This window comes from Sinohyriopsis cumingii, unplaced genomic scaffold (assembly GCF_028554795.1).
Source record: "Sinohyriopsis cumingii isolate HCF-2022 unplaced genomic scaffold, ASM2855479v2 utg001792l, whole genome shotgun sequence".
Taxonomy (NCBI): Eukaryota; Metazoa; Mollusca; class Bivalvia; order Unionida; family Unionidae; genus Sinohyriopsis; species Sinohyriopsis cumingii.
In genome coordinates this window covers 50,817-75,511 of record NW_028316056.1, presented here as the reverse complement: position 1 = coordinate 75,511, position 24,695 = coordinate 50,817, and the positions used below count along the sequence as shown (strand labels likewise).

The following is a 24,695-nucleotide window of genomic DNA, read 5'->3' as shown; positions in this document are numbered from 1 at the left end:
TTTGGTATGACTCGGTCGGGGTTTACACCCGCTTCCTCCAGCATCCGAGGCAGGCGCTCTAATTACTGTAAGATCTTCAGTGGAATAATATGTGAGCTAATTCAAGAACCATATTCAGCTTAAACAAATATTTTTGTCTTCTTTGTTGGCAAAAAATTTGACAGTCACGGTTCTTGGGCTTTATTTTCATCTCAACCGATGGATTTTTTCAACACGTATCCTCTCTGAATCTAAACCAAGTGCATCCCTCATGTACACCTTGTTCAAGCTTCTGTATGCTCCCACTTCTCTTTGCGGATTTCAAGCACACCATAGAACATTATATTCTCTCCACGGGAAAACGCCTCTTGTTGCTCAAGCATTTATTCCTTCCCCTTCATTCGTGTTTACAATAGCTTTGTCCGTCAGGTTCTCGGGTCTGATATTATTGATAGGTCTATATATCGTTTGTAGATAATTTCTGCCTCCTTGGCTGGTTTATCAGTTCTCCCCTAGCTGTTGTTGTTGTTGTTGTTGTGGGGTTTAACGCCATTTTTCAGCACACGATAGGCTAAACATGGCAGCAAGTATTAATGGTGAAAGAAGAACCCGTAAAAACCCCAGAAGGAACCACCGACCCACGAAAAGCTACTTGCAAGCTTTCTCACATACCAACATTGGCCGTATCCAAGATTCGAACCCACGCAGACAGAGGTGAGATGGCAGTGATGCGTAACGGACAGCGCTTTAGACCACTCGGGCATTCGGGGCCCCCGAGGTCTCCCCTAGGTCCAGGAGCTGGATTAGTCTCCCTACCATGCACAAATAACAATAAAAACACTACACATTTTATTGCAAGAGATAAGCTGCTGATTTACATTGTTATATCGTATTTATATCTCACAGATTTGTTGGGCTGGAAGAAACATCCGATTATATATCTCCACAGCTCCAAACCAATACCCATCTTAAAACTTAATAGATGGCGAACATTATACTTCAGGTACGTTTAGTGTGACCCAAAGCCGCTTCTACTCGATTTTATACATGTATCTGACCTTCTTTTTAAAGACTCTCATTCTGTATAGCATTGGCGTCAATGAAAGGGGTGCAGACCGCACTGGGTGACACCATCAGAGCGGGTGACACCAAAATGGCTGTCTATAAAATTTTGAATTTTTGTGCAGAAAGGAGGTCCATGGGGGCAGGTGACACCATGAGTTACGGCACTAGGTGACACCAACCCTAGTGACTCCTCTGCCAAATAGAGTCATATTTTCAAAGAGTCATCTTATTGTTTACGCATATTTGATATCATACAGTTGTTATTATTACACCTACGCAAAATCACTAATGTGTTATCTGTAAACAATATGCTACAATTTTGGAAATCTTGTGAGCACAATTATCATGACTGTCACCTTAGATAGATTCAGACATTTATATGTATCCTTCAAGAATTTATTCAAAATGAGAAATGAAAATAATTATGTTTTGATTTCTCGAGTTTTGTAATTGTTTGAAGTCAGTTTTGTGGAGCGGAAACGTCCAGCATCTTTTTTGTTTCTGTATGACTAGAGTGCTACTCAGTCTATCGTTATCTATTTCAGATAAGTGGGTAAAGTGTTTGAAGAAAATTGACATGTTTATCGTTATTAGTACAATTGACAATCTTGCTCAGAGGACGATTTTATAACTTGAAATTCTGGCTTACAAGAATAACTATAAAACAGCAAAGCTCAACTTACTATGTCAACGTTTCCAGCTGAAAAAAGAGCTGTGTCTCCTGAAGGGTATGATGTACAAATGCAGTATGCTATCTATGCGAACAGCATGTTTGCCAGACTAACTCACAGAAATTAACGAAATAGAGCGGTTAAATCTTGTAAAGTGGGATATTTGAAGAGAAACATGTTCGTTCAATGATCACTCATATTGAATTAGGGATATAATTGATATAGGGAGTTAAGCATATCTCTTTTTGTATCCAATGACTACATAATGTATTTGAGTATTAGCGTAGTACACGAAAAGAAAATGTACTCATGTAATGACAACACACAAATTAACAGAAAAGAGATAATACGTGGTGACAACATTTTACCATTTATCACTCAAATAATAACCTATATCTGCCATGGGCCACGATGTAAAAGAGAATATTATGGTACAAAATGATGTTTCAAAATAATCATCTCCGAATATATGCATGTTTCAAGCTGATGTATATAAATAAATTCCGAAGTTTCAGAATTACGGATGATATGTCCTAAATTCAGTTGACACCAACTTAATGAAAGGTTAGTTCTAATGGAATAAATAGGTTTCAGAATGTCAACTGATTTATCTGTAACACGCAGAACACTAATTTCAGAATAACGATTACAACATTACATTAGTAACTACCAGATTCTTACTCGAAGAGCAACAATGAAAATATTGTAGGTATATACGCATTGTGTGTGAGACGTTTGGTCACTGGCTGTAGACTGCAATGAGCTATTAAAGATGTTTATTTGAGTATGTGTTCTCTGCAATGAGCATATTTGGGCATAGTAGATTCGTCGGGATGTATACGTGTATTTGGTGTTTTTACTTATGTATGTATGTATCGATATATATATATATATATATATATATATATATATATATATATATATATATATATATATGGCGTAGCGACTCCCAACAACAGAAGTAATGACATAGGAAATGGTACAGTAAACGTTTAGGCTACTGACATATACAAAGATTCAAGAAAAATTATCTGAAAAGGAATGAAACGTGAATGGATATATATTGGAGAGAACCCTTTTAATTTATAATAAGTGGAATACTTAACTTACTTTTTTAATATTCCTAAATGATCGTTAGGAAATGGCGGTTTACGCACAATCTATGATATCGTATCCTGATGAATAATTCTAACACAGAAGAAATACAATTGCTGCATATACATTAAATTGTTTATTCTGTATCAAAAGAGAGTAATACAAATGTGCTCATTTAACTTGATTAACATGGTTTAAGACTAAAGCAACTGAATTACATGACATTATATTTGTTTTTGAATAAATGTAAATAAATGTTAATTTTATTCTTAAAAGAATATATTAAAACACAGACAATTGTGTTTGCTTGTCGCTCGTCCTGGCCATCGACATTGAACTCGTACTCTACTCACTTGTATGAATAAAAGGTACGTGCGCTAACAAAATGCAGGAATTGATAGGCAGGTTCACATTTTTATGTCAGCATTTTCTTGGCAAGCTGGCTTGAAAATATTTAATAATTGGGAGACTATATATATAAATATATATATATATATATATATATATATATATATATATATATATATATATATATATATATATATATATATATATATATATATATATATATATATATATATATATATATATATATAAAGTGATACAAGCACACTATTCTTGTTAAGATGTGCATTAAATTTGTATCTTTTATTTTCAGTTGCATTAATATCAACTTATAACATATTTATCATATGTGCTTAGGACATTACTGGTATTGGTTGCGCAATACATGTGTTTGTAATTAAATATCACGAATAACATACAGTAAAGGAATATAATAATGACGCTATTTTGCGAAAGGCACAATTTTGTATGTAGCAAAGTATATGTAGAATTTTATCCTAACTAGTTTGGTGTATTATGTAGAATATGTTCCTTAAAAAAATGTACAGTCATAGTTAACGCAGTTCCGCAAAATTAAATACATCGCAGGAGCAGCCGTAATCAAGCAATATAAAATACTTATAAAATAAGGGTTCTGCAAAAGACATATTTCTATCATGTTGCCGTAGATAATAATCCAGTGACAGTACTATTTTTAAAACTGATACCTGTGATCTAGCTGAACCCCCTACTTCTAGCAGAACCTAATTGATAATTAAAACTTTACTTTTGTAATTACATCTCGAGTACTTTTTGTTCCTATTTTATTTGGTAATTAAAACAATATTTCGTAGTCTACATGAAACTGTTCCATCCTGAATGCTTCTTTTAGAACAAGGTTTCTGATTTCATGCAAAAAATATTAAGCTAAGGTACAAGAATATATTCTGAAAAAAAAACGGTTTTTTTTTTTTGTTTTTTTTTTTTAAATATTGTATATGCTAGCAAAGACTGAACGCACTATTTTGACAAAACAGTGACCTAACATACTATTGCTTGCACAGGTCGCCTCCCTTAGACGCCTGTTGAAAATGACATTCTTGTTGTATCACGACTACTGAGTGTCTAAAATTATTAAAATTCGGATTCTGTGAATTTAATCGCATTATGAATTGTTAAACATACGCAGATTAAAAGCAGAAGGCTACATACTCATAAATATGCCTTCCATCATCCATTATTTATTGGTGTGTAAAAATACATATATGACAATTGAAGTTTGCACCACCTGCGCGTTAAATAGTGAACTGAAACTGTTATAAAAATATCCTGCATGCCAAGCCAACACAGAATTGAAATAATACCACTGTGTCACTTATGCCAAAACTGTGTCCTTTCAAAATTATATTTTGGATAAAGTTGCCTCATAATGGCTTAAATCTGTTTTTCAGGGCTATACCACCCCCACCCTCGCAAAAAAATATCCTTACAAACGCACACCAACGTACAGTAACTAGTTACTTGAAATTTGACCATCATTGTGTTCTTGTGCACGTTTATTGGGTATGATGTACACTTTGAGTACATATGCACACTGACGTTTGTTTTGGTGCCCTTTAGAGGAAGTTAGGGCCTTTTTGAAATTCTGGGAATAAAACCCAAATCGGGCCCTATTTCTAAATTAGATCCCTCCTCTTCTTGATACATAGCAGTTACTGCGTTTCAATAAAAAAATTGTTTCATGTACCAATGTTTTTAGCCATTTCGTGCTATTACCAGAAACTGAAACATATCTACATTAAGAACAAATTAAAACTACAAAAAAGAAAATTGAGAGATGAAAAGACAAGGCTAAATTAGCAAAAGAGAAAAAGGTATATCCGGAGTTTCTGAATGAAAACAAACTTAGGGCAAAATCGAAATACTTTCCTACACATTGCTTACGTGTATAGTTCTTAATTATATACCAATGTATATGGCAATGTTTATCAATTCCACAGTTAAATTGATAGAAAGTTTCACAATTACGTAACAATTTGAAATAATACAACGACACGTAAGCGAATAATCCATGTAAGCGAATCATCCATGTACTTCGGTTAGTAAATTTGAAAGACGAGAAGTCCTTCATTTGCCACATTCGAGATCCATTTACAAGACGTTCGTGCTGCGTGTAATGATATATTCCATGATCATTCAATATTAAAGATGCAATGTTTATATGATGAACGTTCTAAGGTATATTTGCTTGAGAAATATAAACTTTAAAAAAAAAACAGAGAAGAAAAAAAATTCAGTTATTGAATGAAATATTTTATATTGCAATAACATAATGAATATGCAATACGTTGGACCCATAAGCCTCTGTGACATCGGCTTTAGGCACGGAATTGGCAGATGCCGGATAGTACGCAGGAAATCATCGGAACAAGCCACAAGGTTGATCCTGGAACGGTAAATATCAATTCATATACCTGTTAAATACATATCTGCATGACATAATTGTTTTTCTGAGTGATGATACATTTTCTTTTACAGCCATAGCATACATATATAGTTAGTTAGCTAGTCAGTTAGTTATTTAGCTAGTTAGTTTACCTGTCTTCCGCAGATGCAATATATCTAAGTAATCATCAAAAAGCAACGATATCAGCCTTTGGTTTTATAACCATCACTACTTTTAGTAAGAAAAGTAAAAAGTTTTTCCTCCGCCTGTATTAAAATAGTCAGTGGGTGATTTTTCAAGCAAATCGAACATACTACCAGTAATTAATAAGATAGCAATTTATTTTCAATTTCCAATTACAAGTTGTGAAGAACGTATGCATGTCAAAATGAGTCTTCGAAATGAAACCTATGATTCAATTTCTGACGAAGAGATGGGTGCGTAAGTGAAGTTACTTAATGCTATGTTTATAAAACGAAAAAAGAACGTTTTATGGAACAATCCGAACTGATTATAATTATTCTGTTTACACTTGCAAGATACGAAACGTGTCTTTCTAAAGAAATATTAGGAGCTCGGTTTTAGCAAAAGCAAAACCAGTCAGTTAACAAGGGTAAACGTGATAGTGATGTTGGCATTGACCGGGGAATTAAGGTATTAACGTCTAGTAATTTTAATCAAATATTGAACACATTTTTTGCGTTTACAAAAAATCGGATTGACGAAGGTGAGTGAATTAAATACAATGAAACTTTGGACATTATATATGTGCGTTATGACATAAAAAAATCGTTCCTTTCTCCTGAACTTAAATTAATCAGTTCCCTCAGCATTAACTCATTTAACATTTACTAAAATATATGATTTCTTACCAATCGATGCTCCGGACGCCTTTGATCCTTCATTTGTAGTTACCACCTTGCGGTCCATATCAACAACTCTAAGGGTTGTCTGTAGGGACTGCGTGTAAGGCTTAACACCAGTAGCTCTCCGACGTCTCCCATTCCCTGGTTTCTATGAAGTTAAAATATATCAGAAACAATTCAACACAGGCTGCTGCACAATTCTGACATTACGCTGAATTAGACTGTCTATTACACGTCGATTGTCTAAAAGATTTAGGTTGTTATAGAAAATATCGATGAATTATGTGGCCATTGTGATGAACAAAAGAGTGTTTATTTTAATAAATATTTTATTCAAAGAATCAAACTACAGAAACCAGTTCTACAATGCACATAAAAATGACACATTTACTTAAATGTTGTTTTTTCTATGGTAGCAATGAACTTGCTTAATGGCAGTATACGTGAAAGTACATGTAAGAACGTTGACTGCTTAATCTTATATTTATTCAATATTCTTTGCAGACGTACGTAACAAAAATAGATTAATACAAATTTGTTTACCTATTCTGCAAGTTCTATTACAAACCTAAATTGATCGACTTTTCATTCCTAATGGAAGCAAAGAAAAATATATTTAACAGCGAATACATTCTTGATGATACCTTAATCAGACATGTGTCATCATTAGATTCACACACTGTAATGGTGCAGGTGATCACAATACTGTCCGATCCGACGAAGTGAAATGCATACAAACTAGCTCTAATTTCGACCCTGTTAAGTTGACCTGAACTGTTCTGCAGACCAGTAAAGTTAGATATTACAAACGGATCATATGTCATCCTGTAAAAAAGGAGAAAACTGTAAGAGCTACATTTCAAGGAAGAGAAACCAGTTTTCATTCACATTAATAAACAGTGAACTGAAGTGACAGCAGTTATAAATTATATAGGTAGATATAACCGTTTGAAGGATGTTCTGTCTACCTATCATCTGCCTGTCCACACAAGCGCTGTTACAAGACACACAAACACACAAAGACACACACTTTATATATATATATATATATATATATATATATATATATATATATATATATATATATATATATATCTGGCACCTAACTGACGGCTATGTTTCTAGACACTGGTGTAGCGGGTTTTTGAATATTGTCAACAATCTTTGTTGCTTCCATTGTTCTTGCCCTTGAGATCACATGTTTAAAACGTGATATGATAATGCAGCCGCAACTGCTTAGATTGTACAGTTGAAGCATAACCAAGCGAAGGTTTATTTCGTTTATAAAGATGAATGTCACTTAGCCAAAGACACAAGCGAATGTTTGGGACACTAAACCGGTGCATTATGACAGAACCTACGTTATTATATGAAATGTCAGACTTTCTGACTGTCATATCTAAAAGTTTATTACATTTACGTGATGCACTACTTGACAGCACCATGTCCAAAACATATGGGGTATATAGCTTAAACACGTATATACAGAGTTTTCAAACAACTGTATATGCCAAAACAGCTGAATGACACGATGGGCAAATTAAGCAAATATACCGACCACTTGCATAACTAAACAATGTTCTCTCTTGATGATGAATTATCAAAATCAATATCACACAACTTTGTTAGTGAATAGGGTCTCTCGCAAGCATTAGGCACCTGCGAATTTTGTATGTGATACCAGAAATACTGGAGAATATGGGACCACGATGTACTTAAAAGCCTCATATTCCCATTTTCGCTGTTGCTATACATTTATCCATTATTCATTACGATTTACTGGGTTAAAAAAATATGACCATCACAATAATTACAGAAACGGTGATGATAAAATAGATTCAAATATTTTCATTTTCGTAGAGGTCTTTAATATCACCAGGTGTGCAGCATGCATATTAATTTGTAAATACAAGTCACGTCATAGTTATTGGGAGCCATCATCCTCTATTTAATGCATTATTTCTGAAAAAATATTGTAATAAAGTATGAAGATCGTACATACCCATTGTGAGTTAAATTCTTTTCATGTTGTGAATTAATGGCCTCGGCAGCTTTGCAGCTCTGTGCTGCAAACCTGAATCCATCTGCAGGAAGAAACTTCCAGAACTTTATAATAGCATTATTGTATAATTTATTTTAAATGCAGTAACTGTGTTCATTTTAAACGTTTGAAATAAATTTTGGAGGATATGTTTGCGGAGACAATATAGTAAAATACACATCAAGCATGCAAAATTAATGAACATTGTTGATCTTTGGAGTCTTCAACATATGAATATTGTTTTTAATATGGAAACATGTAAATATTTTATATTATATCTGCTTATTTTGTGAATGTTATAAATACTTATTTCTCAGTTCATTTGCTTTACATTTTGTCACATTAATTAAGAACATAGTTCTCCGAGGACTATAATACATGTTCCAACAGTTTATCTAATTATGCATTCTCAGCTGTATACACACATAAAAGTCGGGAAGAAGAACGTAGCCACTTATCATCGCTGAGTCGATGAAACCGCTGTATATAATTATGACTCGTTCCGTACGAAATACAGGAGAACTCTACAACAACCTGGATTGACCATTAAGGATCTGCTTAATAGCTGGTCTCTTGCAATCTTCACCATTGCATCAACTGATTCGGGAACCAACCAAAGACTGTGGGAAACACAGGCTCACACTCGAATAATTACTAATAGGAAGTGAGTATACATTGTCTCCCCTTCTAGGTCTTAGTAATAATGATATACTATCAGACTTGTCTCCTTCCTGAAAGATCTCATTGAGTCAAGAACAAAAATATACGAATGTCATATTCCCGCTTGTTTGCTACGGTCAAATTGTTTTTCCCTTGTCGTACGTACTGTATAAATAGGTTCACTAACGATTCTTGTGGAATATGCAAATCTTTAATACATATATTGGAAACCAAGCCTGGTATAACATAAACAATAAACAATTTTGGGTGAGTGACGTCGAATGTTAACTAAACGAAATTGCTTTCGCAATATGTCAATAGTCAATTTGCATTTTAGCCCTTAAATAACTTCTGGGGATTAATCTCCTTCGCAAGGACAAACAACAATGTTCATATCCTGTTACATTACTAATAATGAGTCATTTTACTGGAGACATTTTAACATGTTTGTAATCAAAGGAAGCAAACGACGTAGATGATAAATACTTAGCAACAGTTTTTTCACGAAAATAACTGGATGGAAAGAGATATATTTTGATAACGATCGAATGCATCACTTGCGACTATCGTATAATTTACAAATGAAGACTTCACGTCAACAAGCTTAAATGTGCATGTGAGAAAGATTCAATTATATAACGATCCAATTCATTATTTATGTATATCTCATAATATATGGTTCAAGACTTCGTGTCAACAAGGTTAAATGTGCATTAGATAATTCTTTAATTTTCAGAGCTCCTGCTGAATTTAAATCATGGAAAAGGCAATAATACACACAATATATTCATTCAATTCTTTCAGAATGCTAGACGGCTCATGTACACAAACCACTCTTCATGTATATAATAACCAAAGATTGTATTGTTTACTTAAACCAATAACATAATTGTTTAAAACCTTTAATACATGCGTGCATGCATTTCAAGCTGTAGGTTTTACTGATACACTTACTATTCCCAGAGATGATCAGGTGGAGCTCGTCACCAATCCAGACGACTGAACTGGAGTTCAGTGACTTGCTATTCGTGTCTGTTACCTCCATTGATAAGTTGACTTCCAGTTGCGGATGCGGGTGAACAGTAACGTTGTCCCTATTGTCAAATTAATGGTAAACGAGGCAACTAGACGTGGAATTAAAGTTACCGTAATCTCATTTATTTTTGACAAATAGTTATCTTTTCTGTAGAAATAGGTTAACAAGAATGAATATTTTGTCTTGTTGTTTTTTCTTATATGCGTATTTAAATACGACAAAAAGGAAACTACAAGGACAATAGCATGGAATAGACTCTCATATTTCTGACATTTCACTACAATGAGTGTACTATATTTAATCAACAAAACTATGATAAAGGTTAGGGAGTGCACAAAGTAGCAACTTTTTTTTAAATAAATATATCGTCTGTCCTGTTGCCGCTTACATTATCCGTGTGTATGCTTTAAAAGATGTTCGACGATTGTAACATATACAGTGTTACTCACCTTATGGTCTGACTTACAGCGCCACGTGCAAAACGTTGGCGGTAGGATAGTTAATTTTTACGTAAATTATGTTTCTCAGAGTCTACTTACATTACTTTAGGACTATTGTCCTACTACCACGCATAGTCAGCCCTACTACTGGAGAGTACTCTCAGATTGCACCAACATGTCATGAACATATGCAAGGCTGCATATCTTGAACTGAGACGCATCAGCTCAAATCGCAAATATCTTTCAGTTGATGCCACTAAAACAATTGTGTGTTCATTAGTTCTTTCAAGACTGGACTATTGTAACACAATTCTGTCTGGTTCATCTCAATATATGCTCCAGAAACTTCAAAAAGTTCAAAACACAGCTGCTCGGATCATACTTAAGAGTACCACGATCAGAGCACACCTCCCCGCTGCTCTGTACCCTACACTGGCTATCCATTCGATCCAGAATCAAAAACAAACTGTATTCACTGTGCTACGTTTCACTGTCGGACTCTAGTTCAACATACCTATCCGACCTCACCCATGTGTACACACCAGCAAGATACTTACGCTCCTCTTCTGACAATCGTATACTCCTTATTCCCACTATGAAAACAAAGTCATATGGACAGCGTTCTTTTGCATACCAGGGCCCAGCAACGTGGAATGAATTGCCCACTGAACTTAGACACACAGACACAGGGCTCTCAAAACTCTCTTATTTCGACTGCAAGAACAAACTTAAAGACCTAATAATGTTTCCTACCTTAACTATTCTCAGCATGTTTTTTAATGATTTCTAATTTCATGGTGTTTGTTTTTGTAATCATATCATTATATGTTTTTTATCTTATATGTGTTGTCTAATGTTGCAAAGCGCTTAGAGCTTCTAAAGATTAGGCGCTATCCAAATTCCTCATTATTATTATTATTATTACTAAAAGACGAAAATCGGCTTTCCCTGTCTATATCAAGGAATATAACTCTTACCTATTACCTTCCCTTGGCACCACCAGGTGTCACACGTTTTTAGCTGAGCGAGATACTCTTATGGCGGGGTGGTTGGAAGGCTTTTTAAATAATGTGATTGGATAAGTATTCTCGGAGAAACATTATTTACTTAAAAATTTCCTTCGAATTTGTTCCGTAATCACATTACGTTAGGTGTCACGGGATTGTTTATATTTATTGTTTACGTGTATTTGGAATAAAATGCATTCTGGTTTCGTTTCTGCGTACATCGTTACTTGAGGGTGATTCATGTATATTTATAGTATATATTATTGCGATGTAGTGAATTCGGTTCACTCCATGCTGCAAGAGCGAAGTGCTTACGATGGGAAAATCGATATAATATGAGCGCACATGCTGTGCATTGCAACATAATCTGTTTGTCAGCTCGTGATAGATAGCAACTACATATTACGAGAAGCCTTGTCAATAAGCGTCCACCTCATGGCGCATATCTCCATCTGTAGAGGTATGTGAATCGGTTTTTCTAACTATGTTATAGGATATAATTGTTTTGTTTTGTGGTTCTAACATGTATTGTGTATTTTAGATAGCTACGAACTATGTAATGCAATGTTAGATTTATCATAGTCTTTTCTTCTAGTTTAGCAGTATGTAACTGGACAGAACGATTGCATGCACATAACTTGTGGATGTATTGAGGGATGAGAGAATGTAACTTTAAGTTCTGTAAGATTCGAACTGTCGGATGCAGATTCGCATAATGAACCTGATTATTGTGATACTCCTGTACAGTAGTTGCGTTGAAACAATTTACTGTGAAGTGATTAACTCCACATACGCGCATGCGTAACTTATGTCATTCTATTTTACACATTACAGTGTCACATATATTACACGGCTTTGGTATTTATATTTTCAGCTGTTTGTGTTTTTGTGTTGGGGCAGTCATCGTTTAGATTGTAGGTAATCGTGATGTGTTTGTCAAAGTCAACCCGGTCTGTTCAAGCTGCATGTGTTGAACCGTGTGGTAGCTGTGGAGCCGTCGATGATGTCCGTCTTTGTTACCAAGATGTCTGTCTGTGATGTGGTTTGATGGAGCTGATGTGGAAGCCAGCGACTGTCTGTGTGAGCATTTGGGTCACTGTAGAGCTGTTGATACTATCTGTGTTAGCTGTGGGGTGTTCGTTGTGATTTGACATGTACTTAGTGTGCTGCTGTCGTTGGTGATGTTGGTTCTGAAGGTGATTGTGGTTATCTTGTGTTGAAGAATCAGTGGTCCGAGACTAACGGGCCTGCAGGGTCTAAGGTATTCTTGGGCAGGCTGGGAGAGGCTGGCCATTCATGGTGGCTCCTCGACCATTCAGCAGTGGTTGGACTAAAGATGTCATGCTTTTGTCATCGGAACTTCACAGATTATCATTCACCTTTGGATTACATATCATTATCACTATTAGAGCATAAATCCACCATCATTGCTATAAGACCAGGAACACTTTCATTATAGTTATTATTGCTAACGCCGTTATCGCTATTTGAGCGAACATTTTTGTCGTTTTTTTTTTAGTGTTAACATCATTTTCGCTGTTTCAGCGAATGTCCTCTTTGTTCCGTATGTGCGGAAGTGTTTGCTAATTGTGTTGAACATATTTATTAGTAACTTTTTGGGAATCATTATTGTTTGGGTTACATATTATCACTACTCGAGCATAAAGGCCTTTCCCTTGGCTCCAACGTGTCGCTTATGGTAGTTGAGGCCGGCAAAAGGTGGGCACCCCATCCGTGCGTACAGCCATTAGTACCTACTGATATTTCTGCTTGGGGCTTCTCCAGCGTGATTGCTACGATAAGCTACCTGCGTTGCCCGAATGAAGCAGGAATGATCGAATCTCAGGTGTGATCAAAACCATTTGATCAATGGGACAATACAAGGTGGTGCTATTGTGTTGCTAAAGTCTTGGGAAAGCCTTGAGTAAAATCCTGGAGATTGTGGTCTATTTTGGTCCATGCACACGCGTCACTGCTTTTTTTTAGAAGCAACTGTATCTCCTGTTGTAGAAAAGCCACATACTCCAGATACGAAGGTGTATTCGTGAAGAGGGGACATTAGGAGGAGATGGGGATTGTTTATGAACGAAACATTAAGCCCTTCCAAATGGCCAGGTTTACCGCGCCGCACCGCTTTTTGAGGAAATGGGGATGTGCTGTGAACTCTAAAAGTCGTTTTTTTAAACGACATTATACGATTGCTTCTTAGGGATCAATGTTGGTGTACATGTGGCTGAAACAATCGCCTGTCAGAGGCCGCTTTATGTCCTTTCACTGTCACGTATCTGATTGGTTACAAACGCTCGTGTGGGTTGCACGGCGAGATGGAGCGGAAATACCTCAGCTGTCATCCTCCAAACTTCCATTATTCGTTCTCCAAAGAAAAGGGAGGGTATGATAAGGTTGGATAGATGTGCATCACAGACATGCGACATTTTGTGAAAAGAGTAGATTGGCCAAACCCGTCAAAGTATTGGCCATGGTATGGTCAACAGCCCTGGGTATTGACCGTAGTAATCCTTGCCCTCGCCTCTCAGTGTGGCTATTACCGGGTGTCTGAAACGACATTTCAAACTACCTATGATGGGCAAGGATCATATTTGTCCGCCTTACACAACAAACTACTGTAAATATGAACAGCTACTATATTCTTGTCAAGTGCCGGTAGATCAGTACCGATGGAGTATGTCATACATACATAAGTATGTATCTTCCTCCTCATCAAGATCTATAAATTCATTAGTGCAGCGACAGGTGTGGAGGGCATTGTGGAGTATTCAACACCCTAAAATGTATACGACAGCGGCTTGAAAGGTAAACTTCAGTCCGTTCCATGGTCGGATCTGAGTAAGATGTGAAGGATGGTGGATTTGAATGAGTTTCCTTGTACTCACAGTACGTCGAGGCCCAGCTGGGTTTACTGGCAGCTAGAGAAAAAAATACATGATTGTATGAAGACTCAATTCCATCCCTATGCAAACGTCATTAGCTCTCTCTTATGGACAAGCAGTAAACATATGGTAGTTCGGCACTGCCGCCAAGTTTGCTCGGCGAATGGTGGGCCTGAATGCTGACGGTATAGAAGACGGTCCAGCTATCACCAATACCGGCAGCTTCAAAGGAATGACTGGGCAGATAGACTTGTCACTGAAGTCTTCGTCGTAGAAAGAGCATGTAGCCGATGGTACGGTTGGATGGACGCTTTCTCACTAAGTTCCCCTAAATCATACTTGGCTTGACCGATTTGACGAAAACGTCCCATGTTTACGGCGTTGGTGTGGTTTTACTATGCATTAGATCTGATCAATCCAGTGTAAACGTCGTGTGTTTGGCCCGGATACTGGCGGTATGTTGATGGTCAGGCAATTACTGGCACGGTCGCACCTAACGCCTAACTCAACGGACAGATTTTTCAATGAAATCTCCCGTTTACTAATGATAAGATGCTAATGACGCGGCTAGACGGGTGGATATTTCCCAAAGATCCCTATATGAGGTATCAGCTGCACCATTTCAAAGAAAATGTACCCATTTTGGGACGGCAAGACTGCCAGTGTCGGCTGGACTGCTGGTGTTGGCTGGACGTTTGGCGATGTCGGGAAAGCCGGCGACGGTAATGCAGTATCAAAAGTTGGATCCAACGGATCACGCATGATTCCCATGTGACCTGACATACAGGCACGAAGGCCATGCTTTGACATGTTGGTATACTTATGCCACGTGAGCTTCCTAAACCTGGGGAATACTCCCCAATGAATCGCTATCGCCAAATCAGTAAATGACTCATTAGCTAAAACAAAAGCACAGACCCCCACTGACTACGTATTAAAGTCGCTGCATATTATAAGAACCTCCATTCTCTTCAGTTGCATTTAAATCATTTAAATTGACATTTTGCTGAGATAACACAAAAGCACAAATAAAATCGGTAACTAGCAACGTATTGAAATTACTAAGTCGCTAAACATTGTGGAAACTAGCAAAGCAGTTACAGTTTCGTATCCGAAGCCTATGGCAGTTATGAACTTATGGACGATACTTAATTAATAATTAAACGATAATTCTGTCAAAACAGAGGCTATTACGAATAAACGATGCATAAATATCAAGAACTACTACATAATTTCGCTAATAATAGCTCCGTAACTGACGGAGTTAACGCAAAACATTAAGGGCACGCTAACTCGTAATGAATTTGTATTAGGTCTAGGATAGCGTGGTGGGACGGTGATCTATAAAGACAAAGTTCGGAAAGGTGACAAAAATCAATTAAAAAAAAGTGGAGAAATGTTACAATAATGCATACAGCTTGCAGTAGACCGATGTATCTGCATAAAAAATCCAAAATGAACGTCAGATGGACCCATTGGAAGACAAAAAGACGGCTGGATTGTCGGATGATAACTTGTACAACGTATGGTATATGCAACAAATAAAGTTAAAAACTAGCGTTGCCAGGGGAGGTAATGAGCAAGAGTTATTGCCCTTTATCTACCCATATAGACAGGGAAAAACGATTTTCGTCTTTCAGAAGGACTGGATTCGCGACGGAGCAGGCTACTGTTCTTAACACAATGTAACTGGGGAACTTATTCGAAAGGAGAAATCGCTTATCTCATGATTTCCTCACTTGTAAAACGCCACGAATTATGTCAAGGTCTACTTTTTTAACAGAGTCAAATTACATGATATATTGCAAGCTTATGAATGCCCTTATAACATCAGAGTATGTATTAGCTCTCTGTGATATTCGCATAGATTTTAATTTTGTTTGATGTTGTTCATCCTAATTTAACTTTCCATTGTTTTAAGTACAAAAGTGCTGGTGCTAGACGCTCCATTATCTCGTATGTCCTTGGATTCCGCTTCGTATTATTTAAAACAAAAAATCTGATTTTCAGCATAGCTATACTGCATTGTAGATTGGCATGATGATGTCTCCTTTATGGTGATCTTATTTCAGTATGTAATATTCTTTTCAATGGTTTAGATACCTTTTCTATTTTTCATGTGTATTCGACAGTTAGTTTTGCTCGAGATGTAATTCGGAATCTTTCCTAAATTGCAAATAGGTACAAAAGATTCACATCTCATAAGTGCGATCAGGTTTAATAGTATCTTTTTCAGGATACAGTTGTCCGTGTATCAGAAGTTCGCACACTGAGTCAATTTAGCTGAGTTAAATTATGAAGGTGTTGTATATAGCAAACGAACAGATACGTTTTAACTTCATATTGTATCTAAACGAATGTGCTTGATGTAGAGTGATCTTACTTAGTATTTAATTCCATAACAGTCGTGCTTCCTGTACCGCAGTTTTAATGCGTAACCAGGTGTTTTTATTCTCTATTCATACATGACACATATAGATGAAGGTTTCCCAAAACACGTAAACATTTGTTGCTCATTGTTCAGCTTTTTTTTTATTTCCATTTGATTTTTCGGATATGCTCCCGTAATATTGGTGGTGAAATCTGTAGTGTTGGCTGTATGAAATTGTATGTGACACGGCTCAGCGTGTATGTATGTATGTATGTATGTATGTATGTAGGTGTATGTAGGTGGGTAGATAGGTAAGTAGGTAGGTAGGTAGGTAAGTAGGTAGGTACAATTATTATAAATTAACTCTCAATGTTTACGTGTCTGTCAAATTGAAAAAAAAACTTTATACTTGAAAATATGTAATGTTTAATATTAAGTGACATCTATGAACTAACTAGACATTGGCAGCATAACCGCAAAGTTCGCACTCTTTTGGAAATCATTATTAACATCTTTTTGGTCTCCCACCACAACCCTTTCCGTAATACCCAACTATGAACGCGTTTAAGGGCTTCGAGTTAAAAATTAGGTAGTCAATTTGTAATCAACCTACGTCTATTCGATGCATAAGCACTCAAACATGAATGAAAGTTAGTTCACACAATTCTACCATTTTCACCTGCATGTGCACATAAGAAACAAGGTCATGAGAATACCACAGACAATTATACACTGATAGAAGTCCGGTGTGGCTCATAAAATAGTCTTTCTTATATTGTTGATTATTTGTAATGTTTACTGAGACCTTTTCTTGTGCATACCTGCATAAAATAAAGAGGGCAAGTTTGTTCAAAGATACACGAAAGGTGGTTCTAGCTGATTACTCAGCAGTGCTTGTTTCCAGCTGATTTTCCTGGTACGAGCCATAAATATAGATTTTGAAATCAGTCGTGTTGGCTGTATCAAGTCATGTGTGACCCGGCCGTACGTATGATGGATTATCGTGTTATATTACAGTATTTATCTGAGCGAAAGTGAAGGTTATGTTACAGACTGAGAGGATTACATTATAATGGATCATCCTTTATATTTAGCATTATTATAGTGAAAGAGGCTTCATGTTCGATATAGATTCATAGATTATAATAACTAAAATTTAAAACTTAAAAAATAAGTTTTTGAACGGTATATTTTGATGAATTCATATACATAAACTGAACTTTACACTTGTTATAAATTCATATCTGTTCTTTGAACAATATGTTTTGTAAATATAAGAAATTCTTAAATTTGTATCCCTTGCGAGAATACCGTAACTTTATAGTTTCATGTCGTCACCACAGTCAAACAATCTAAAATCCAGTAAGTGAGTATAATCGGTAAAAATGAACAAAACATGTATGGGATTCAAGTCTGAGTATCTCCCACACAACGAAAGGATACGTAATAAAACATAAAAAATGAAAATATAAGATGAAGAGCGAATAGCTCTATCGCATGGTAATCTATTGGTGAGACATAAATCTTATTTTACAGATAATGCTGGTTGAATTATTGAAAACATTTCCTAACAAGAGAGATTTGATCTTCATTTTATGTATGCATGCATGTATACATTATACGAGTCGTATGAATGACATAATTTGCCGCTGAAAAAAAATGATAATAAATGTAGCAATATGAATTCACATCTTGAATATACAATAAATGCTTACCCTTCTGTCAAATTGAAAACTTTGGTTATATTTGTCCCTCCCTTCTGAATACCGCTACACTTCAATTCATAGACGGCCAGGCCCTTGCCACCCAATACAATATTGTCTGTTCCTTGTTTTTCTTCCATCACGTATACTTTTATTGTCGATGTCTGTAAAAATGTTGCATAATAATGATAGTATTGATAGATATATACCGATATAATCAACCAACTAAAGAAATGTACCAAACGTTTCATGGTGGAATTGACAATATTAGAATAATGGAAGCTGATATATTCAGAAGGTATAATAAGGAATAGGATTAGGAGAACTTCTCCATATTGTACATTTACGGCAAATATGAAGAATAAAAAGGTTCAGATTAATACAAAATCTACTAAATTTTAGAATGATTACAATTTAAATTAGTAATGACGCATACAAATGACAGAGTAATATTAAACCAGAGTGTCTTTACAGGGACAGAAACGTCAAGGGAAGCTGGTTGATAATTAAGGGATGATCAGTGATTATTATAGGAGGCATTAATTCTGCTGAGGTTTCTGTAACATTGTAAGCTTCTCTCTCACTATTTTAAAAACGATGAAAGTCACTTATAATTATCTTCATTATATCAAGAGCTCCTTAAAACGACGGGGGCCCCGAGTGGCCGAGTGGTCTAAAGCGCTCACCGTTACGGATCACTGCCATCTCACCTCTGTCTGCGTGAGTTCGAGTCTCAGCCTCGGCTAACGTTGGTACGTGAGAAAGCCTGCCAGTAGCTTATCGTGGGTCGGTGGTTCTTCCCGGGGTTTTCCAGGGTTCTTCCTCCACCAATTATACTGGCCGCCATGTATAGCCTATCTTGTGCTGAAAAATGGCGTTAAACCCTACAACAACAACTTAAAACGACGACTGTCATTTTCTTCCATGTATCCAGTGATTGAAAATGACATAAGATGAAATGTAATACTTCGCTTTCGACTTGCGGATTGATTTGTCATCACCGAACTGTATCTTTGCTTAGATTTTTTACAACTATCGAGAAGCAGGACATTTTGTAACATTCAACAAGTAAATTATTTTTCTACAATTCAAAGCGAATTTTGAAGACTTAACGCCTACGTTTAAGGAGAAACATTACAAGTCAAAGTATTGAAAATATTGTCATGAACCACTCCAACTGACTTGTATGTATGTATGTATGTATGTATGTATGTATGCATGTATGTATGTATGTATGTATGTGTGATGGTGGATGGAAATTTAATGTGTAATTTACTTTAATCAGTTCTTTAATATACGATTTGGCTAATTTCGGACTTATTTGCGCTGAAATTTAAAGTTACCCCCTTTCCATTTTACATGGAGTGTTTACTTTAGCTCTTTTTATGTCGGACCATATTTACCAGTCGGAGCACGCGTCCCACTCTGCGCATCCCGTTGCGGCGCGTGTATACATTTCATTTTAAATATGCTTTTCGACCGGTCCAGCTACGGGTCGGGCGGAATCGCTGTTTACTGTTGTTGAAGATAGTACAGTGCACATTGCTTGGCGTTTGAGCAGTCTTATCTGGTTACAGTTACTATTCGAGACGATACAATCGTCTAGTTTGCTTTGGCGTACAAGATGGTAAGAAATTCAGCTTGAACCCATTAATTACACCATTTATCAGATTATTTTATACTTCCCTAATTTCCTTCCTACGTTTAGTCTCCATCCACCTAAAAAATTTCCTTCATTTGTAACTGCTTATTTAACTAATTATTTACATTAAATAAACCTTATTTTTTTCATTGGAATTTCCTCTTTGCTTCTTGATTTGAGTAAAAAACAATTTCACTTTAATGAAATGAGCTGTCTTTCTTCCCTCTGTCGTACTACTTTTAGAACTTCCCTCTCTCTCTCTCTCTCTCTCTCTCCAATAACTAAATTGTATCACCGAATACCCTTTTATTAGAAACGAATATGGGTTAAAAATAAATGAAATACGTGTGGACTAGTTCAAGGCTTCACTCCGTCCGATTGTCCACTAACTTTGCTGGTGTACATCAGCACCCCCTACACCTTTTCCCATCAAGCGAAGAAAGTCCTATTAGGTTTTGTGAAGAATTGTCACCGTTACATATGGATAGATGGATGGATGGATGTTACTAAAAAAAGTACGAGAAAAAAATCAAATTCTACCGAAATAATCTCTGATTTTCTTCTTTTTCTCTTGCCAATGAAAGCAAGAAATACATTTTAAATATTCGTGTTGGAATACCTGGATATAACTGCTCATATTCAATTAATAGCTGATTTTGTTCATTGTGTTCTTGTTGCTGCAGATGTGAATATTTCTGATTCAGATTATTAATAATATCTGAGTTCTGAAGATTTGTTACTCCAAGTTCACTACAGACCGATTGCATTCCATTGATTCAATCCTCAATTCGTGGGACAGGTATGACAAAACTGACCATATAATTTTTTCCTGGATAACTCTATTAAAGTACCGGTTCCCCATTACTATATTTGCATCCCAGAAGTACTAATATTGTAAATTAGCTCACTCATTTTCTTTCTAACCTAGCAAAACATCACTAGGTTTCAAGGTTCTCTCTACAGTTGTTTTGTCTAACCTTAATTGTATTCATAATTCATGCATAACTTGCTGGGAAATTCCAGACATTAAATTAGAGACATGGTTTAATTGGACAGATATGAGAATGGAAATCTGAGTAAAAATCTGTAACAAAGCTTTTACAATTGTTTTAATTTAAATATTCCTACAAGGAAGTACCTCTGAGAATTTTGTAGACACACATTTTAAGTATTGGTTCCCTCGATAGGTCTTAGGTAGGAGACCGACACATTATTCTGCAAAAGGATTGTGAAATGCAGGAATAGGTTGTACATGAGCCTTAGGTATCTTCTGATTGGGCTTTCTTGCTATCTACAGTATTTACTAACATCACTTTTAATTTGTGGACAATATCAAGAACTTGTGACAAGTCTTTATGATCCCTATATGACCAGCCAAAGGAGTTTTATAGGCTAAACTAAGAATATTCTATCCGTACGACATTGGAACTACAAGTTGGTAGTTCACCAATCACTCATCACCAGCAGATATCACAGGTGGTCTTCATTTTCTCTTAAGGACCCTAGTTTAGTCAAAATAACTAACAGGTACGTTTGTGGCTTCAGTTTTGCTCTTAGCCTCTGAAACAAACATTAAAGTTCAGGATCTTTTATTCTGTTTGACAAGGATTGTCATTTGTCACCGTGATAAAAAGAAAGAGAATGAGTAGTTAAAAGAGGAGTACTGTGATCAATACGCTTTGATTGATCTAAACGAGGAGTAAAGTTTTCCTCTTTTAAAGACTTACCAATATACGTGCCAACTAAATGAATAATTTACCGATCATCATCATTCTTTCACAGATTTAGTAACTGCACAAGCTGGATATTAAACTTGGATTTACATTTTACTATGATTGACTTTCTTATCCGAACAAGGCTTGTTAGTTCCAAGTGGATTAACCACAACCATATCTCCAACTAGGCCATTGCCTAGTAATAATACAACACCATCGATGGGCTAATACTGTTTCTACTGTCACGGGTCATGAGACTATGTGTGATGACAAATTTACACACGAGGAACTTTGACAAAACAGCACTTTACTCCATTACTAAGAACACTTTCATTAGAAGAAGATTTCTCAGAAAAATGCAGAGTTTTTGATAAGAAAAGACAGAGTCTCTGTGTCCCTTAAACTTTTATTATGGAAACTACAGGCAGAGTCAATAATGAGTGATATAGAACCCAGCGATATGAATGGTACGAAATTCTCTATAAACAAAATCAGACTTACGTTTATTTGCTTTCAATACATGACCCTGACTTTGTGTTCTCATAAACAAGAGCATTTGGAATGGATCTGTATTGATTATGTTGCTTATTATTCAATATGTAGGAATCAGAAATATCGCGTCCTTTATTCATGCAATAGGTGTGTACATAGTAAGAGATAATGCCTTCTGATCCGTCTTATCAGAAACTTGATTTCTTAACGTTGTGCTAAGCTGAGGCTTAGAAGAGTGAGTTGTAAACTTCCTGATAAAAGACACTTTGCGAGTTAAGGCATACTCTTCAGTAGAACGAGCAGACTTTTGTACTAATGTTTCGACCTTATGCTCATCAAGGTAGTTATTAACGTCACAATGGATGCTGTTCTTGAACACTTCAACTAATTTGAGTTTACTGTGCATTTTGTAACCTTAACCACTTTCTTGGCGAAGCACCACCTGTCGTATAACTGCTCCTGTCCGCTTGCAACTTCGACATGAGTTTCATAGTTCCACAACTTTTTTCGATCAATTTGAGGTACCAACTCATAATCCATCAAGAAGCACTTCGTAACCAGATGAAAATCAGAACTCTGCTCTATTGACAGGGAAATGTAACTGTCACGATTTTGCAAAACAGTGCACTTTGTAATAACAGAGTACACTGCTCTCTTCGACATTTTAGAATTTCAGCATTTTATTCAAAATGAGAAAAATATTTATCTGATTATTTTTCGTTAAAAGGGATACTAACTGAATATTCTTAATAACATCTAAACATGAATTTGTGTGTATAGTGGGATGTGCTTTTGACTTCCCTGCTCTAATTATTTTAATAAAAATTGAAATTCCATTTATTCATTTTCACTTTCTCTCTCAACCTGCATTTCTTGTTCTCTCTATTTCCTATTTCGGCCCCTTTATTTCCAAAACAAATGTGAATTTAAATTTCAAGAACAGAATTTCATAAAATATTTTAAATAAAATCGTATTTCATGGAGAGCCTCAAAAATTCTGTTTCGTCTCTAAGGTCATAAATTAAGCTATAGACAAGAGTTAGAACAAACTAGCTTTACAAAATTCAACAAATAATATATTTTACTATAATACAAAGTGAAAACATAAGAAAGAACTTATGGTATTGAGAAATAAATCCCTAATAATCATGTAATCACAGACACAAATCCTAACAATTAACGTTCTAACTAAACTTTAGTATAAATCCAAATTAAAATCCAACTCTAAAGGTATTGGTTTAACTCTGTTGTCCCTTGTCGTGTTGATGTACAAAACGTCTTTAATTGGTTTCCTCTAATACAATCCAATAATTAAATCCTTATTTAAAATTCACATATTATTTCAAGTCTGTACTCCCAAGAATGTTAGTTTTGAAGAACATTTTGTAATTCCAGCCCAGTTGAAATTCTGTACACAGCAATAATACAATTTATTCTGCTAAGATGTTAAAGAACGAATGACAAATTGAAAAAAGCCAGATTTATATTTTAAACTAAGACGTAAAATGAGACCCGAGATTCTTGTCAAAAGTAAATTGTTCCAGAAGGATTGAAGTTATAATTAGAAAGTGCATCATCACAATCACTGTCAAGAATATGACAATCATCACGTAGTCGCGTTATAGAAATATACCATGTATCTGATACAGCTTAAGATAACGATCGGAACAAACAAAATTGGTTACCAAAACTGTCACTGACTTTGGACAGGGTCAGCTACTACATTCAGTCTTGGATTTGACCACTGACCGAAAGGTAAATCCGATCAACCTCTTACCCATCGGTTAGTGGTGAAATCCATGACTATCCGAATTCAACGGTGCTTCCTTGTCTGTTCTTGTCCAGGCGTCAAAATTGGTGAACAATTGTTGTATTTTCTCTAACATGTCACAAAATGAAAGAAGTGTGTCCAGCTGTTTTAAAAATTGAACTACTCTTGGTTATGACTGGTTTAAGTGGTACATTACCAGACGAAATTAGGATGAACAAGCACGGTTGGAGGTACCAAGGGGTGCTTATTCATTCTTCGCTTGTGTTATATTGCTGCAGGTTAGACCCCCCCCCCCCCAGCCCTCGTTCTGTTTCCCTCCCTCCCTCCCTCTCTCTCTCCCTCTCTCTCTCTCTCTCTCTCTCTCTCTCTCTCTCTCTCTCTCTCTCTCTCTCTCTGCTAGGTCGACAACAACAAGAACAACATGACTTTTCAAAGCCTGATACCGTTGGGACAACACAATGAGGCTGCTGTACAGTGGGG

At 36.0% G+C, this 24,695-nt stretch overlaps 1 protein-coding gene across 1 annotated transcript in view; it reads right to left on the bottom strand.

The window, feature by feature from the left end:
• Positions 1 to 3,443: 3,443 nt before the first annotated feature.
• LOC149771507 (uncharacterized) overlaps positions 3,444 to 24,695 on the bottom strand; it is a 61,176-nt gene continuing 39,924 nt past the window's right edge. The window contains exons 5-10 of the mRNA XM_089948371.1: positions 18,608 to 18,759; positions 10,102 to 10,241; positions 8,449 to 8,530; positions 7,091 to 7,271; positions 6,453 to 6,594; positions 3,444 to 5,580 (exon numbers count right to left, since the gene is read on the bottom strand). Coding sequence (XP_089804497.1) covers positions 5,513 to 5,580; positions 6,453 to 6,594; positions 7,091 to 7,271; positions 8,449 to 8,530; positions 10,102 to 10,241; positions 18,608 to 18,759 — 765 coding nt within the window. The 3' untranslated portion in view covers positions 3,444 to 5,512. The remainder of the gene's footprint in view (positions 5,581 to 6,452; positions 6,595 to 7,090; positions 7,272 to 8,448; positions 8,531 to 10,101; positions 10,242 to 18,607; positions 18,760 to 24,695) is intronic.